Here is a 17,424-nt window from a genome sequence, read left to right as displayed (position 1 = left end):
TTGAAAATAAAGCTAGACGTGTAATTTTATAATGGCCTTAGAAATGAGTTTAGCACTTTAGTGTTCATTGTATATATTCTTTTTTTTATAGAGCTAAAATCTTGTAAGATCTCTTGGTGATCTTCAAAGATTATTATGAAGTATCTTTACTATAAAGAAATGGTCCCAGAATCTTTCAACTATCTTTACTATACACTAGACATTTAGTCAAATGGTTTGTAGTTGGGGTGGGTTGATTTTATCTACTATTATATTAGATTGTGGGTTACCCACATCCATCTATATATAACGCACCCATCTTTCTGTACATCATATTATTACTCAAAACAAATACAACCTTCTCTCATCAATTCAAACCTAAAACACATTAATTCAAACCTTACACAGATGGATGCACTAAAAGCTCTATCATCTCTTCATTGTCAGTTGAAGATTATGAATGCTAGAAACATCCAACTGGCTAACTCTAGTGGCTCCTTGTTTGTTAGATGCTATCTTTCGGCTGGAAACAACAAAAGGGTATGCGTAGATAGCCGAGAAGTTTCTTCGAACGGAGACTTATCTTGGAACGAATCGTTCTCCTTGGATTGCCAAGGGACTAAGCAATCAATGGACATGATCACTCACGGAACAATTGTTTTAGAGCTTCGATGGAGGAGCAATTCCATTGCCTTGTTTGGACGGTCGCAACTTGTGGGAAGAGCCGAGGTGTCTTGGAGAGATGTTTTTGAGTCACCAAACATGGAAATGAAGAGATGGGTGATGATGGAAACGAAGAAAAAAGGCGTCAAAGCGCCTTCGGTTTGTGTAGATATGAAGATTGAAGTCCCTTCTAGTGAAGGTATGGTTGCGAGAAAAATGAATAAATGGAATGAGAGTTGTGGGTGCTGCCATGGTGATTGTTGTAACAATACATACATTGACAATGAGTTTTTTCTCATAGGAGCTGCTTTAGATGCATTTTAGAAATATCAAGAGTGTAAACATTAGGAAATAGAAAGGAATCAAGAGAGATATTCACAAGAAGAGATTGTAGTTAGTTAATGTACAAGAAATGTGAAAATTTCAACCTATTTATCATCAACAAACTAGTCTATGACATTTTTGTTTTTATATCTTTAGGTGGACTTTGCATATGACTATGACTATCTAATGTTGTGTATCATGTTATATCTTACGGATACTTGTATTTTGCATTTTCATTTCGTTAACATAAGAGAGAAAATAAAAGAGAAACTAAATGACATAAGCTTTTAGGAGCTTCTATCTTTAAACTTTTAAGAAAAAGCTCCTACAAAATAAAAAGTTTTGTTTGGTTGAAGAAGTTTTAAGCTTTTAGATTAGAAGATTGAAGCTTTTGGTTGAACGCTACTACTAATAGCGTTTAGAAGTAGCTACAAGCTTTTAGAGAAAAAATGACTATTTTAACCTCTAAAAATAAGGAACTTTTTAATACACCAACTTTCTAAATTTTTAGTTATGCCCATTTTGGTCATTTTATACATTTTATTAAAAGCTCCAGCTACTCTAACAAACACCAAATATATAAAAAAAGCTACAGCTACTAGCTACTAGCTACAGCTACCAGCTTCCAGCCTTCAGCTTTCAACTACCAGCCATCAGCTACTTTTGCCAAACATACCCTAAATAAAAAAAAATACGAAAAGTAATAAAAAGTAATAGCAGATATAGTTCATATTGATAAAGAAATAACAATAGATAAAATAAAGGTACCATAGACCAAATAAATATACAAAATAATTCACCTCGTATCCACTTATGGATTCGGATAACTTCTACCAATCTAGTGTAAAGAAACGGGTCATGTGGCTACGGTTTATTTCAAATATTATTATGGATGTCTCTTATCTAAAATGAGTTGTAATTAACTTTTTGTGGGTGCCTTTATATGTGAATATATAATTCTTAGAAACCGTACAAAAAGTGTCAAGGATTAACATGAGCTAATCTGGCTATACGTGTTGTGGGTTAGCGTCTCATGTCAACTCATCATAGGAGCGTCAAATACCACGCCGTCTAGTAATTGGGGGCGCCATTTACTTGTTCGTCCTCTGGGTAATGAGCATCGGAGGAGAAAAGGTGGGGCCAATACTAGCTTCAATATAGTTTTTTTTTTTTTTTTTTTTTTTTTTTTTTTTTTTTTTTTTACAGCAACTTTCTTGTATTAGGCTATCACACTCCTTAATTGGAGAGCCCCGTTACTCCACTCGGCCAGACTATGTTGTCTTGACCAGGTCCACGCTGCTTCAGAGTTTGGCATGGGCGTTCCCCCGTGAAACCATACCGTCGGCTGCCACTTGACAGTCGTTGTGCCACCACATGAGTAGAACTCTCTGGCTTAACACACGGTGGGACGAAAACACGGGTGGACTCAAGATAGAGCCTGACACCTCTGTAAGGAGGCTAATCTCTATCTATCATTATCTAATCCACCAAAATGACATGAGTAAGGATTGAACTTAGATCTTCTTTGGAAAACTCAAACCTCTTTATCACTAGGCCACAAATAGTGGATGGTTACATTACACTATAGTTATTGGGTGGTTCCCATATATATTCATAATCAATTAAATTATATATATCTTTCCACTCACAACCATTAACAATATGATTTAGCAGATGAATATAGGGGATGAATATATAATGAAACCCCAAATGTGAAGTTTACTTTAGTTTTTCACATAACCGGGGTATGAGATATGGGGATGGGGACTCCGATGTATGGATGAATGAAAATAAACAAAGTCTTACATTTTTCCTATAATTTGAGTATGGGCGCATATTGACTCCATTGTGAGTGCTTATTATTGTGAATACTGACAATGGCAATTCCGTTTTGTGTATCGAGCGTAGAGATGAGGTTGATTCATTCAATTAGAAAACAAATAAGTAGCCGATGAGAATTTCTTAGCGAAGAAGGTCCAATCCATTTGATTGGCTTCGATTTCAAGATCAAATAAAGAACTTACATGATCTGTAGTTACAAAAAATAGGGTACTAGTTAGCGGGCTCCACTAGTGATGGTTTTCCATCACTCACAACACCCAAACATCAAACACCACGTCATCGAACTAGGTTCCATCACTAGTGATGGATTTTAGTGGGGGTGTCCATCACTCACCCCCCCCCCCCACTCATCTCCATCGAACATGGTGTGCGGCACCTTCAATTCTTCACGCGTCATGATGGCCACGAGTTATACAATTCACGCGTTTTGAAGGTTGGTTGCGGTGGTGTATTACACATATCCACGCGTGAAGAATGAAAAACAAATCTGCGCCCTGAGTACTCTTTTTCTTCGATGTTATTGGGAATAGTAAAAAAGTTTTTCTTTTTCTTTTGGGAAAGTTATTTGGGTTGTTAATATGAAAACAAATAAGATCACTAGAGACCAAAACAATATTAAATAAAGTTTGTGGACTAAATCCACAATTTGCTCAAAACCACATAGACCATCAATGGAATCCTTAATCATATCCATATAACTTAACCAATATATATATATAGAAAAAGTATATCGTACATTACGGCTTAACGTACTTCAAGTACAATAACGTGCGTGATTTGTTCTATAACATGTGTGATTAATGTTTTCAATATGCGTGATTATTGTGTTTCAACATGCGTGATTTTGGATTATTGAGTTATAACGTGCGTGATTTTAAAATGAACGTGCGTAATTACCTGTCGTACGTGATGTACGTTAAGCCGTAATGTACGTTAACATTCCTCTCTCTCTCTCTCTCTCTCTCTATATATATATATATATATATATATATATATATATATATTTACACCTAAATCCACAATTTTCTCAAAACCACATAGACCATTAATGGAATCCTTAATCATATCCATATAATTTAACCAATATATATATATATATATATATATATATATGCCTAAAATTTGTTCACATTTTAAAAGCTTCTCATATATGATTTCCATCTATATATAACAGACCCATCTTTCTATATATCTGACAAGACCAAATTTTGTTTGAAATAAAACGTACTGATCGAATGAAAATTAAACGATACCATAACATGCTTAATGTTGAATACAGGGAATTCATAAGTCCCTCAAAGTATGAGACATAACAAGAAATAATTGATTGGGCTCGTGAGGGGACTAGAACTTTAAAAGCAAACTGAACGGGTAAAATATATAAATCGAGAGAAATTTTAACCTAACAAAGAAAAGAAAATATTCCGAGCTCCAAGAAATTCAAGTCCCAAAGTTAGGGTTGCAAACGAACCAAACATTTGATGAACAGTTCGTGAACTGTTTGGTAGGAAGTCTGTTTGTGTTCGTTCGTTTATTAAAAAAACGAACATGAACAAGAACTTTCGTTTGCTTAGTTAAATGAACAAACATGAACATAGGCCGTGCTCGTTCATTTATGTTCGTGAACGTTCAGTAACATGTTTGTTTGTGTTCAATAGTTCATTAACGTTTTTAGTTTTTATATTTTCTTTAAATACTTCAAAATCCTAATAAATAAAATTATTAATAAGTGTCGGTGTATTATATATTCTGCTCATGAACGCTAGGTCGTTTGTTTCCATTTGTGTTTATAAACATTAGTTTGTGCTTATTTGTGTCTATCAATGTTCCTTTGTGTTCTTGCCTAAAATTAACAAACAAACACGAACAAGTTCATTTCCTTAACAAACGAACACAAACATAAAATCTCGTTCGATAAGTGTTCATAAACATATATATTTCTTAACAAACGAACACGTTGAAAACGAACAAGGTCTTATACGTGTTCATTCGGTTTGTTTACCACCCTAGCCAAAGTTGAACAAAGTCATTGCCAAACTTGTGGTCGAAAACACCTAGGCGAATGTCAATTTAAACATTACGTTTGTTTCAAGTGTGGGAATCCGGGCCACCCAAGTTTTCTTTTTGGGAAAATTACGAAATTGTTGGTTGACCAAGAGTGTTTTCAAATTTTCACCCTACTGCGTCCTTGGAAGGACCACTCAGCACGGGAAGAGTCCGAATATTATGTTGATGCGTCCAAGTCCCTAGAGCTGACACGTGTCCGACAGACCACTCTCGTGCGTCGGCGGACCACTCCCGTGCGTCGGCAGACCACTCACGTGCGTCGGCAGACGACTCCCGTGCGTCGCGGACCACTCCCGTGCGTCGCGGACCACTCCCGTGCGTCGGTGGACCACTCCCGTTTTGGCTGACTCTTCGGACAGACCGACAGACCACTCCCGTGCGTCGCAGACCACTCCCGTGCTCAGAGATCCTTCTAAGGACGCATGAGAGTAACAAAATTGAAAACCATATTGGTCAAAATACAAATTCGTAATTTTCCCTTTCTTTTTTCTTTTTTTCTTTTTTTTTTTCTTTGAAAGGCTGGGCCACCCAATTTCTCAATGTTAAATTTCAACGAATTTATGTTTCTATTTACATACGGGGCTACTAAATGTACCCCCTCTTGTTACTTTTCTTACCCTATTTCCATAAAATCACATTTAAACTTATCATATTTACCCCCTATACATGTCATATTTTTTAAAAGTATTCTTTTTGTTACAAAACAAATTCTAAAGTGTAAAAAAATATTGTAGACGTTTTTTTTTTTTCAAAATTTTTGTTTGTTTTGTATATTAATTTAAAAAACATATTTATTAAAGTGTTCACTTCGATCGAAAGTGCTAAACTGCTTTTAACTTCTTTATAATATACTCCTTACACTAATTAAATTTGAACTTCTATAGATTGTTAATTTATAGTTTGATAAAATTGTTTTAGTACCTATTGTTTATTTGTTCACTTACATAGATGGTTTGAATGATTAATATGTGCTAGGGCTATAAATACTATTTTAAAAGAAAAAAACTTTATTACTTTTTAACAAATAAAAATTGTTAATTATTTTATAAACACATTTAAAGTACTAAAAAATATAAAAGTAGGACATTTAAATATAAACTATACAAGGGAAAAACATAATATAGATTTCTTTTAAAAAGAGAGTTCAAAACTTTTTTTATTGTTTTTTTATAAAAAATGTTAGTATTTATTTATAAAGATGTTCAATAAAAAAGCATAATCAAAATACTATTTGAAAAGTGTCTTTAAAAACAATATCCGAGAACTTTTAAAAAATATGTTTTTTAAATAAAAATTAAAAAACAATTTCTTAAAAAAACGTTGGTAATCTTTTTTTACACTTTTGAATTTATTTTGTAACAAAGAGAATATTTTTTAAAATGATAATTTGTATAGGGGGTAAGTATTACAAATTTTAATGTGATTTTATGAAAGAGGGGTATAAAAAGTAATAAGAGGGGGTACATTTAGCCTACCCCTTACATATTTGATGAAAAGACATCTATGCGATCCCAAATCGAAAAATATTTTAACTTTAATATGAGATAAACAAATAACAACGATACAATAGATAAAATATTTTTTTACAAAAGTAACACCGATAAATTAAAGGAATATTAGATTTTAATAATTCTAACTATTTGTTATTACCGTCAACAGTTTCAACTTAAAAAATAACCACTGGCAGTTCCAACTATTAACATATTGGTCTCCAATGAACCCTGGCTAAAAGAACCGTAACGCTGTTAGTCTCCGATTGCTGGAAAACCGTTTTTGGCTAGAAAAAGATTTCTAAAGTTCCTATCTAAGGTTATAAAGAGTTTTGGGACGAAAATGTTGAGTTTTCCGACCAAAAAGGATTTTTCGACGACTTCAATAATTGGGGATTTTACTAAAAGAATGTTTCTAAAGGTCCGTAATAAGGTTACAACGACGTTAGGGTTCTGTTAGTCAGAGTCCATTTGAGGCCAATATGTTAATAGTTGGGATTGTTAGTGGTTATTTTTTAGTTGGGATTGTTGGCGGCCAGACGAATAGCAAGATTATTAAAATCCAATATTTCTAAATTTAACCAAATTAGAAAGATAACAACTAAAATAAGTACTAGTATTCACTTCATATTATTTTCTACAACAAGTCGGTAACACAATTCACTTAAAAATGATTAAAAGGGTGCTCGTATCCACTGAACGATTCGGATATATTGTCCACTCATAAAGTTACATCTCTACCAATCCAAACCAATGTAAAGAAGCCGGGCATGTGGCTAGGGGTTATTTCAAATATTTTTATGGACAACTCTATCCAAAATGAGTTGTAATTAGTTTACATTTGTTACTTATTTATCAATGAATTCATCTAAATAGCTGTTGAAATATTGTGTATGGGTTGGCATTTATATTCGATTACATGAAAACTAAATCATAAAGTTTAGCTTAGAAGCAACAGTCTCGTCAGAGCAGTTTAGCTCTGATATATACCATAAAAGAAATCAAGACAATGCAAGGTTTCATTTCATTTCTCATTATTTACAATCTATACAATCTCTATATATAGGCAACCAACATACAACTAACCTCTTAACTAACTTCAACTAACATAAATGCGTCTATACAAAAACTCTATATATACATACACTAATAAATTGGAAAAAATATGTTAAACGATTAACCGGTGTTATGTAGAGGTGTACAATTGGTTTGGGCCCGAAGACCCAGAACCGACTTTGCCCCGATCCGGTAAAAACTAACTCTATATATACATACACTAATAAATTGGACAAAAAATGTTAACGATTAACCGGTGTTATGTAGAGGTATACAATTGGTTTGGCCCGGCGACCCAGAACCGACTTTGCCCCGATCCGGTAAAAACTAGTTTAGCTAAAACCGGTATGGGTGCAACACGACCCGGTGGTTTGGTACATGTTTAGGGTTTTTGGGTTGAGAATCAGTTACAGCCCGAACTGGTTTGAGCCCACCTAAAAAGCTAATAAAAAACTGATAAAAAACCCTGTTTGAATGCTAAAACTGGTTTTGAACCTCATCCATATCGGTTTGGGTGGGTTAGTTTTTTCAACCCAAAAAACCTGTTCTTAACCCGAATCAGTTTGGGTCAAACCGCTTTGAGACCAAACTAAAAACAAGGGACTAGTTTATAATCGAGTTTGGGTCAAACCGCTTTGAGACCAAACTAAAAACAAGGGACTAGTTTATAATCGAATCGTTTAAGCTTAAACCGGATTTTGTACACCATATATATTTACTAACTAACGTCTAGTTATTGGAGAGCAAAAGTCACAACTCCACTAGCTTGCCGACTAGCCCATTACTTTGAACTCATATAATAGAACTAGACGTGTAATTTTATAATGGCCTTTGAAATGGGTTTAGCACTTTAGTGTGTTCATTGTATATATTCTTTTTTGTAGAGCAAAAATCTTGTAAGATCTCTTGGTGATCTTCAAAGATTGTTATGATAAAATAAATAAACGATCCCAGAATCTTTCAAGTATCTTTACTATACACTAGACATTTAGTCAAATGGTTTGTAGTTGGGGTGGGTTGATTTTATCTACTATTATATTAGATTGTGGGTTACCCACATCCATCTCTATATAACACACCCATCTTTCTGGACATCATATTATTACTCAACACAAATACAACCTTCTCTCATCAATTCAAACATAAAACACATTCAAATCTTACACAGATGGATGCACTAGAAGCTCTATCATCTCTTCATTGTGAGTTGAAGATTATGAATGCTAGAAACATCCAACTGGCCAACTCTAGTGGCTACTTGTTTGTTAGATGCTATCTTACGGCTGGAAACAACAAAAGGGTACGCGTGGATAGCCGAGAAGTTTCTTTAAACGGAGACTTATCTTGGAATGAATCGTTCTCCTTGGATTGCCAAGGGGCGAAGCAATCAATGGACATGATCACTCACGGAACAATTGTTTTAGAGCTTCGTCGGAGGAGCAATTCAAATGCCTTGTTTGGACGGTCGCAACTTGCAGGAAGAGCCGAGGTGTCTTGGAGAGACGTTTTTGAGTCACCAAACATGGAAATGAAGAGATGGGTGATGATGGAAACGAAGAAAAAAGGCGTCAAAGCGCCTTCGCTTTGTGTAGATATGAAGATTGAAGTCCCTTCTAGTGAAGTTAAGGTTGCAAGAAAAATGAATAAATGGAATGAGAGTTGTGGGTGCTGCCATGGTGATTGTTGTAACAATACATACATTGATAGTGAGTTTTTTCTCATAGGAGCTGCTTTAGATGCATTTTAGAAATTTCAAGAGTGTAAACATTAGGAAATAGAAAGGAATCAAGAGAGATATTCGTTAAGTAGACACTAGACAAGAAGAGATTGTAGTTAGTTAATGTACAAGAAAGAAATGTGAAAATTTCAACCTTTTTATCATCTACAAACTAGTTTTGTTTTTATATCTTTAGGTGGACTTTGCATATGACTATTACTAGTTAATTTTGTGTATCATGTTATACAAAGATCCCAAAAAAAATTATCAAAAGGTTCTTTAAGGTGGATGAACTCAGGTATTGAACAATTGAACGAATAATACAACTCTAAAGTCTATCTTTGAAGTCCAAGTTCAAAGAGATCTTTGAAGACAGAATAATACAACTCTAAAGTCTCTATACATTCAAGAATTAGTCTTTCCCGCAAACTTAAGAACGAAGGCCACTTGCTATCGTTCAAGGCTTATGTACTAGAGACAAAAGAATTAACAGAAGGAACAAAAATAAGCGAGGTAAAATGAATACAAGCGATAACATATGTAAGAGATAAAAGAAACGACACTATAATACATGAGATACAAAAATAAAAATAAATTTAGAATTATAAGAGATAAAAAGTTAGAAAGATAACAAAAGTAACATTAATAAAATAAATAAATTACAAATATAACAACAACTGTGACATAGGAAAAACCGAAAAACAAAGTTAGAAAGATAACAATTGTAATATAGGCCGAATAAGTAATAGATTTGTCCCTTACATTACACAATAATTTCTACAAGGAGTCGCTAACACAATTATTTCACTTAAAAATGATTAAAAGTGCGCTAGTATCCACTGATGGATTCGGATAACTTATACACTTATACAGTCATAAAGTTACATCTTTACCCAGTGGCGGAACTAGCCCAAAAATTTAGAGGTATCCTAATTCTTTTTTTAGGATCAGGGGTATCCTTTATATAACAGAAACGGAGTTGAAGGGTATTTTTAAACTACGGAAATGGAGTTAAGGGGTATGTTTACACTACGGAGACGGGATTGAGGGGTAGCCCGTGCTACGTCCCCTATTAACACTATAAGTCCACCACTGTCTCTACCAATCCAATGTAAAGAGGGTTATTTCAAATATTATTATGAGCATCTCTATATATCCAAATGATTTATAAATACTTTACACTTTGTTGTAATTATTTATCAATGAATTGATCTCAGTGGGATTATGTTTACTCTCAAGTAATTAATAAATTTTAGTGATAAATCTATGAACTATATCAGTTTGAAATAATGTATTGTTACGTTATTTATTTATGTTTTTAGTATCTAAACTTTGATTTCTAGTTTGAGGGTATTTTTGTTATTTTCTATTATGCAAGGGGTATGATTGTAACTTGCATATCTATTTATGTTAAACGTATGAAGGAATAATGGTAACAGATTTGGTGAAATTATCTTTCTCTTTAGCTTCTTTTCCTCTAAATCTGTTCTAACCCTATCAAGGGTATCAGAGCCGTTCCGACTCCTCATCGGAACACCTTGCCGCCGCCGCCATGACCCGCAACCAAGAAGTCAACAACACCCTCAAATCCCACGATAAGGCGATCGCTGATATCCAAACTGCCTTAGCCGCTTTGATGAAACAACAGGAGCAATCATCGAAGCAACAGGAAGAAATCTTGAAGGCTGTCCGTGACAAGGGAGTTCAATCGTCAGGCAGTTCCTTCGGGTCCTTCTCCGGCCCAGATGGTGACTCACGAACATCCAAACCATTCCGTATCGGTAAGATCGACTTCCCTAAATTTTCGGTGGACGATGTTGAGGGGTGGGTCTATCGCTGCGAACATTTTTTTTCCATGGATGACACTCCTGATGACTCGAAATTACGTTGTGCTGCGGTTCACTTGGAAGGTGATGCCCTCCAATGGCACCGTGCCTACTTGAAGACCCGTAATGCCACGGTTGCCGAGGTCCCATGGGCGGACTATGTTCGTTCGATCTCTGCCTGTTTTTCTGATGCAATGTTTGAAGACCCTATGGAAGAGATTGCATCTCTCGTTCAACTTACTGATAACGCCAAGGGTCTACAAGAATATAATTCAGATTTTGATCGCTTGCTTAACAAGGTTACCGTTAGCGAACCTTATGTTGTTAGCCTATATTTGAAGGGTTTGAAGCCGGAAATAAAAGGGCCGGTAAAGATGTTCAAGCCTCAAACACTACGTGAGGCGTATGGGTTAGCAAGAATTCAAACTATGAACAACACATGCTTGATGAAGCGTTTCAACGCTGTGGAGGATGGGCTGCAACCCGAAGATGTCAAAATAACACCTCCCATTAATGGTTCAAAACTACCCTTGCTGCCAAGTCCAACAACCGAGCCATCAAGTTCTACACCAGGAATCCTTAGATCGAGGCGTTTGACGAGTGATGAACTTGAGCAAAAAAGGGCAAAGGGGGAATGTTTCTGGTGTACCGAAAGGTTCGTTCCGGGGCACAAGTGTAAGAAAAAACAACTCTACATACTTGAAGTGGTAGATGATGAAAAACAAGCAACGGAAGAGGATGAAGACAAGGTTCCTTGAATCACTTTTTGAGGACAAAAATTGGGTTAAGGAGGGAGTATTGTTACGTTATTTATTTATGTTTTTAGTATCTAAACTTTGATTTCTAGTTTGAGGGTATTTTTGTTATTTTCTATTATGCAAGGGGTATGATTGTAATTACTTGCATATCTATTTATGTTAAACGTATGAAGGAATAATGGTAACAGATTTGGTGAAATTATCTTTCTCTTTAGCTTCTTTTCCTCTAAATCTGTTCTAACCCTATCATGTATTTTGTATGTATCGTTTATATTTGTTTTATTTGAAACCTAAAAAACAGAGTTGTTATCATGATTTATATATCAATTGAATCAAACGGACAAAAAGTATACTAAATGTTACATATATATTTTCACCGTTGTAACCTAGATTAAACTTAAATGATAAAGTGACAATAGACCCATTATTTTTCTTCTACGTTTGTTTTATAGATTGTATATGTTAATTTATATAGGTTTACATGCTGATTAAACGGATGGAATTACTTATTACCATCTACTTATTGGAGAGCAAAAGTCACAACTCCACTAGCTTGCCACCTAGCCCATTACTTTGATTAAATACAAGAAAGCTAGACGTGTAGTGTAATTTTATCATGGCCTTTGAAATGGGTTTAGTGTTCATTGTGTATATTCTTTTATTCTAGAGCTAAAATCTTGTAAAATCTCTTGGTGATCTTCAAAGATTGTTATGAAGTATCTTTACTATAAAGAAATGGTCCCAGAATATTTCAAGTATCTTTACTATACACTAGACATTCAGTCAAATGGTTTGTAGTTGGGGTGGGTTGATTTTATCTACTATTATATTAGATTGTGGGTTACCCACATCCATCTCTATATAACGCACCCATCTTTCTGTACATCATATTATTACTCAAAACAAATATAACCTCTCTCTCATCAATTCAAACGTAAATTAACACATTCAAAACATACACAGATGGATGCACTAAAAGCTCTATCATCTCTTCATTGTGAGTTGAAGATTATGAATGCTAGAAACATCCAACTGGCCAACTCTAGTGGCTACTTGTTTGTTAGATGTTATCTTTCGGCTGGAAATAACAAAAGGGTATATGTGGATAGCCGAGAAGTTTCTTCAAAGGGAGACTTATCTTGGAACGAATCGTTCTCCTTGGATTGCCAAGGGACTAAGCAATCAATGGACATGATCACTCACGGAACAATTGTTTTAGAGCTTCGTTGGAGGAGCAATTCAATTGCCTTGTTTGGACGGTCGCAACTTGTGGGAAGAGCCGAGGTGTCTTGGAGAGATGTTTTTGAGTCTCCAAACATGGAAATGAAGAGATGGGTGATGATGGAAACTAAGAAAAAAGGCGTCAAAGCGCCTTCGGTTTGTGTAGATATGAAGATTGAAGTCCCTTCTAGTGAAAGTATGGTTGTAAGGAAGACGAACAAATGGGATGAGAGTTGTGGGTGCGGCCATGGTGATTGTTGTAACAATACATACATTGATAGTGAGTTTTTTCTAATAGGTGTTGCTTTGGATGCGTTTTAGACACAATAAAAGTGTAAACATTAGGAAATAGAGAGGAATCAAGAGAGATTTTCGTTTAGTAGACAAGAAGAGATTGTAGTTAGTTAATGTGCAAGAAATGTGAAAACTTCAACCTATTTTTTATCTACAAATGAGTCTACGTGATTTTTGTTTTAATATTTCTTTAGGTGTACTTTGCATTTAACTAAAACGTCTAAATGTTGTGTATCATGTTATATCATTATTTCTATGCATCCTGTTTTAACTTTTCTTCTAAAAAAGGTACACTTCTAGACACAAAATAGCGGGTAAAAGATGGAAGCGTAATCTTTGTCTTGGAACTAGGACTAGTATACAAAGATACAAAAAATAAAAATAAACATTAGAATTACATTTTGTAACTGAGTCGAGCTCTCGGCTCATGACTCAGTTTGTTGGCTCGTTCTTAGGCTCGTTTAACTTCTATCTCGAGCTCAAGTATTGAACAGATACAACAATCATACCGTTTGTTGGTTCTTATCTCAGGGCCATCAGTAGAACAAATGCATAAGAACAAAGGCCAATTAAGAGAAAGAACGAAAGTAAGAGAGTTAAAATGAATAAAAGTGACAACACATGTATAAGAGTTAGAAGAAATGACACCGTAATAAATGAGATAAAAAAATATAAATAAACACTTTCAACTACTACAAAAAGAAGTGGCGGCACCGACATGGGAATAGGTGTCGCCCTTTATTGGGCAAAATGGGCGGCAAAGTAATAGTGTCAGGCATCTGTCTGGCACTCCTCTATTGGCCCAACAAATTTATGATTTTATCCCATTTTAAAATTACGATTTTGCCATTAGTTCAAAATTATGTTTTTGCCCCCACTTAAAAATAAATTTACGCTTTTACTCCCAGCTAAATATTTTAATTTTGCCCCCGGTTTAAAATTACGATGTTGCCCCGTTTCAATTTACAGTTTTGCCATTAGTTTTTTTCCCTTAAAATTACGATTTCCCCATCAGTTCAAAATTATGTTTTTACCCCCGCTTAAAAATAAATTTATGCTTTTGTTCTCAGCTAAAATTCCAATTTTGCCCTCAGATTCAAAATTACGATATTGCCCCCTATAAATTTATAATTTTGCCATTAGTTTTTTTTTCTCACACCCAATTTACGATTTTACCCTCAACTTAAATTTACATTTTGCCCATTGTTTTTGTTTGTTTTCCTGGTGAAATTACAATTTTGCCCCCAGTGTAAAATTACAGTCGTGCCGGTAGCTTCCTGGCACTCCCCCGTTGGTCCATTTAATTTACGATTTATCTCCGAATTAAAATTTCGCCCTCAGTTAAAAATTTCGTTTTTCCAATCGTTTTAATTTTTTTAGCAAAACTATAAAGGTTTTTTTTAATTGGTTTACTTGATATAATTTTTTTTTTCGTGTCAAGGAGATGCCCAACACTCACTCATTAGTCCTGAAAAATTACAGTTTTGCCTTGAGCCCAAAATTACGGTCTTATCATCGTTTTTGTTTTTCTTTTTCCTAGCAAAATTATAGTAGTCTTTTTTTAATTGATTGAGAATTATTCAGCTATCTCCCCACAAAACGGGCGAGACATCAACTTGTTAGAATTACAAAAGTTAGAATAATAAGTTGATAAGAAAAGTAACATTGATAAAAAATAAAAAAATAAAAAACATTACAAGGATAACAAGAAAAGTGACATAGATGATAGAAAAAACAAACAAATTAGAAACTTGAAAGAACAAAAGTAGCATATATAGGCAGAATAAGTAATAAATTTGTCCCTTGCACATTAATTTCTACAACGAGTCGCTTACACAATGATTTCACTTAAAAATGATTCCACTGATGGATTCGGATAACGTTACACAGTCATAAAGTTACATCTCTGCCAATCCAATGTAAAGAGGGTTATTTCAAATATTATTATGATCGTCTCTATCCAAAATGAGTTGTAAATAAAATACTTTACACTTTATTGTACTTATTTATTAATCAGTGAATTGATCTCAGTGGGCTTATGTTAATTTACTCTCAAGTAAATAAAATTTGGTGATAAATCTATGGGTTATTGGATTTTAATAATGATAAGTTTCACCTATTGGCCGATAATAATCTCAACTTTAAAAATTCCCTTCAATAATCCCAACTTGTAAAAGTTTGGCCGTCATTGATCCTTTTCAAACATATAATAATTTGGTCTCCTTAATAGATTCAGTTACATCTAGAGACTACTTAATTGATTTAAGTGCATCTATGTTAGAAAAGGATCAATGACGGCTAAACTTTTACGAGTTCAGATTATTGGAGGGAATTTTTTAAGTTGAGATTATTATCGGCCAATATGTGAAACTTAAGATTGTTAAAATACAATAACCCTAAATCTATATATGATTGCAGTTTGAAATGATGTATGTATGTAGCGTTTATATTTGTTTAATTTATTTAAAGAGTAAAACATAAATTCTAATAATAACATAGTTCTAATCATGATTTATTTATTATTTGATCGAATAGAAACCAGGCAAAAAAAAGTATATTAAAAGTTACAGAAATCTATACTATATAATAAAAGAAATCATTTTTGGGACACTTGTCATCATATTAGAGTATCTCTTATAGATAATTATTATTTTAATTTAATCTTTTCTAATTAATTATAGATAACTCTCCTATTAAATATTATTTAGTTTAATATCTTATGTATAATTATTATTTAGTTTAATATTTTCTTCTCATTTATAATATTATTTAGAGAAAATTATGATTTTAGCCCCTGTAGTTATATCACTTTTACCCTTTTATCCCAAAAAAGAATTTTTTAACATCTGAGCCTCCAACGTCTTCTTTTCTAACCCTTTTGGCCTCTAACACTAACTCCATAAAATTAGATTTATTCAATTCGTACAATACACGAGGTTTTTTTAAGGATATATATACTTTTTATTATTTAGTAAAGAAAATTACATTTATTCAAACCGTGTAATACGTATATTTTTAAAGATGTAATTTTTCTATTATCTGGTATATAAAATTACATTTATTCAACCCGTGTAATAAATGGGGTTTTTTAAAGATGTATTATTTTATTATTTGGTAAACAATATTACATTTATTCAACTTGTGTAATACATGTGGTTTTAAAAATATAACTTTTTTATTTTGTATATAAAATTACATTTATTCAACCTGTACAATATTGTTCTTATAGATATAACTTTTTTTTATTTAATATATAAACTTATATTTATTCAACTTGTGCAATAAAAAAGGTTTTTAAAAATATATTATTTTATTATTTAGTATATAAAATTTATTTATTCAACCCATGTAATACACGGGGTTATAATCTATCTATACTATATAATAAAAGAAACCACTTTTGAGACACTTGTCATCATATTAGAGTATCTCTTATAGATAATTATTATTTTAATTTAATCTTTTCTAATTAATTATAGATAACTCTCCTATTAAATATTATTTAGTTTAATATCTTATGTATAATTTTTATTTAGTTTAATATTTTCTTCTCATTTATAATATTATTTAGAGAAAATTATGATTTTAAACCCTGTAGTTATATCACTTTTACCCTTTTATCCCAAAAAAGAATTTTTTAACATCTGAGCCTCCAACGTCTTCTTTTCTAACCCTTTTGGCCCCTAACACTAACTCCATCCTTTAAATGTTAGGGGCCAAAAGGGATAAAAAAGACGTTAGGGGCCAGAAAGGTTAGAAAAAAAGACGTTAGGGGCTTATATGTTAAAAAATTCTTTTTTTGGGCTAAAAGGTTAAAAGTGATGTAACCACGGGGCCAAAATCGTAATTTTATTTTTGATGTATAAAATTAGATTTATTCAATTCGTACAATACACGAGGTTTTTTAAGGATATATATACTTTTTATTATTTAGTAAAGAAAATTACATTTATTCAAATATTCTTTTGTGCATATCAAGACTTTATTTATTGTGTTTTATCTTTCTGTTGCTATAGCAAGTGTCAGTAACGTAATGAACCAATACTGGTAGAGTGCCCGCGGCGTAGCGCGGACGAAACCCGCTAGTTTAGATTAAACTAGAATGACAAAAGTTATGAGAACTATATATTATCATTCATATGTGTTTCTTTTTCAGATTTTATATTTTAATTTATATCTGTTTACAT

At 33.3% G+C, this 17,424-nt stretch overlaps 3 protein-coding genes across 3 annotated transcripts; all 3 read left to right on the top strand.

Annotated features, from left to right (window-relative positions):
- The first annotated feature begins 387 nt into the window (after window positions 1-387).
- On the top strand, window positions 388-966 carry LOC110913342. The gene has a single exon (XM_022158180.1). It carries the CDS (start codon window positions 388-390, stop codon window positions 964-966), a length of 579 nt encoding a protein of 192 aa, XP_022013872.1.
- A 7,549-nt stretch (window positions 967-8,515) lies between these two features.
- Window positions 8,516-9,302, top strand: LOC110914825. Its single transcript, XM_022159521.2, has one exon. It carries the CDS (start codon window positions 8,590-8,592, stop codon window positions 9,166-9,168), a length of 579 nt encoding a protein of 192 aa, XP_022015213.1. The 5' UTR covers window positions 8,516-8,589; the 3' UTR covers window positions 9,169-9,302.
- Window positions 9,303-12,613: 3,311 nt separating this feature from the next.
- LOC110914824 lies at window positions 12,614-13,395 on the top strand. The gene has a single exon (XM_022159520.2). The coding sequence runs from the start codon at window positions 12,686-12,688 to the stop codon at window positions 13,262-13,264; it is 579 nt and encodes a 192-aa protein (XP_022015212.1). The 5' UTR covers window positions 12,614-12,685; the 3' UTR covers window positions 13,265-13,395.
- Window positions 13,396-17,424: the final 4,029 nt, after the last annotated feature.

Source organism: Helianthus annuus, chromosome 15 (assembly GCF_002127325.2).
Source record: "Helianthus annuus cultivar XRQ/B chromosome 15, HanXRQr2.0-SUNRISE, whole genome shotgun sequence".
Classification (NCBI taxonomy): domain Eukaryota; kingdom Viridiplantae; phylum Streptophyta; class Magnoliopsida; order Asterales; family Asteraceae; genus Helianthus; species Helianthus annuus.
Note: the sequence above shows the minus strand (reverse complement) of the source record. Positions and strands in the feature narration are given on the sequence as shown.

Coding starts and splice junctions, on each gene's coding strand:
- LOC110913342 (XM_022158180.1), top strand. CDS start 388: ATGGATGCACTAAAAGCTCTATCATCTCTTCATTGTCAGTTGAAGATT.
- LOC110914825 (XM_022159521.2), top strand. CDS start 8,590: ATGGATGCACTAGAAGCTCTATCATCTCTTCATTGTGAGTTGAAGATT.
- LOC110914824 (XM_022159520.2), top strand. CDS start 12,686: ATGGATGCACTAAAAGCTCTATCATCTCTTCATTGTGAGTTGAAGATT.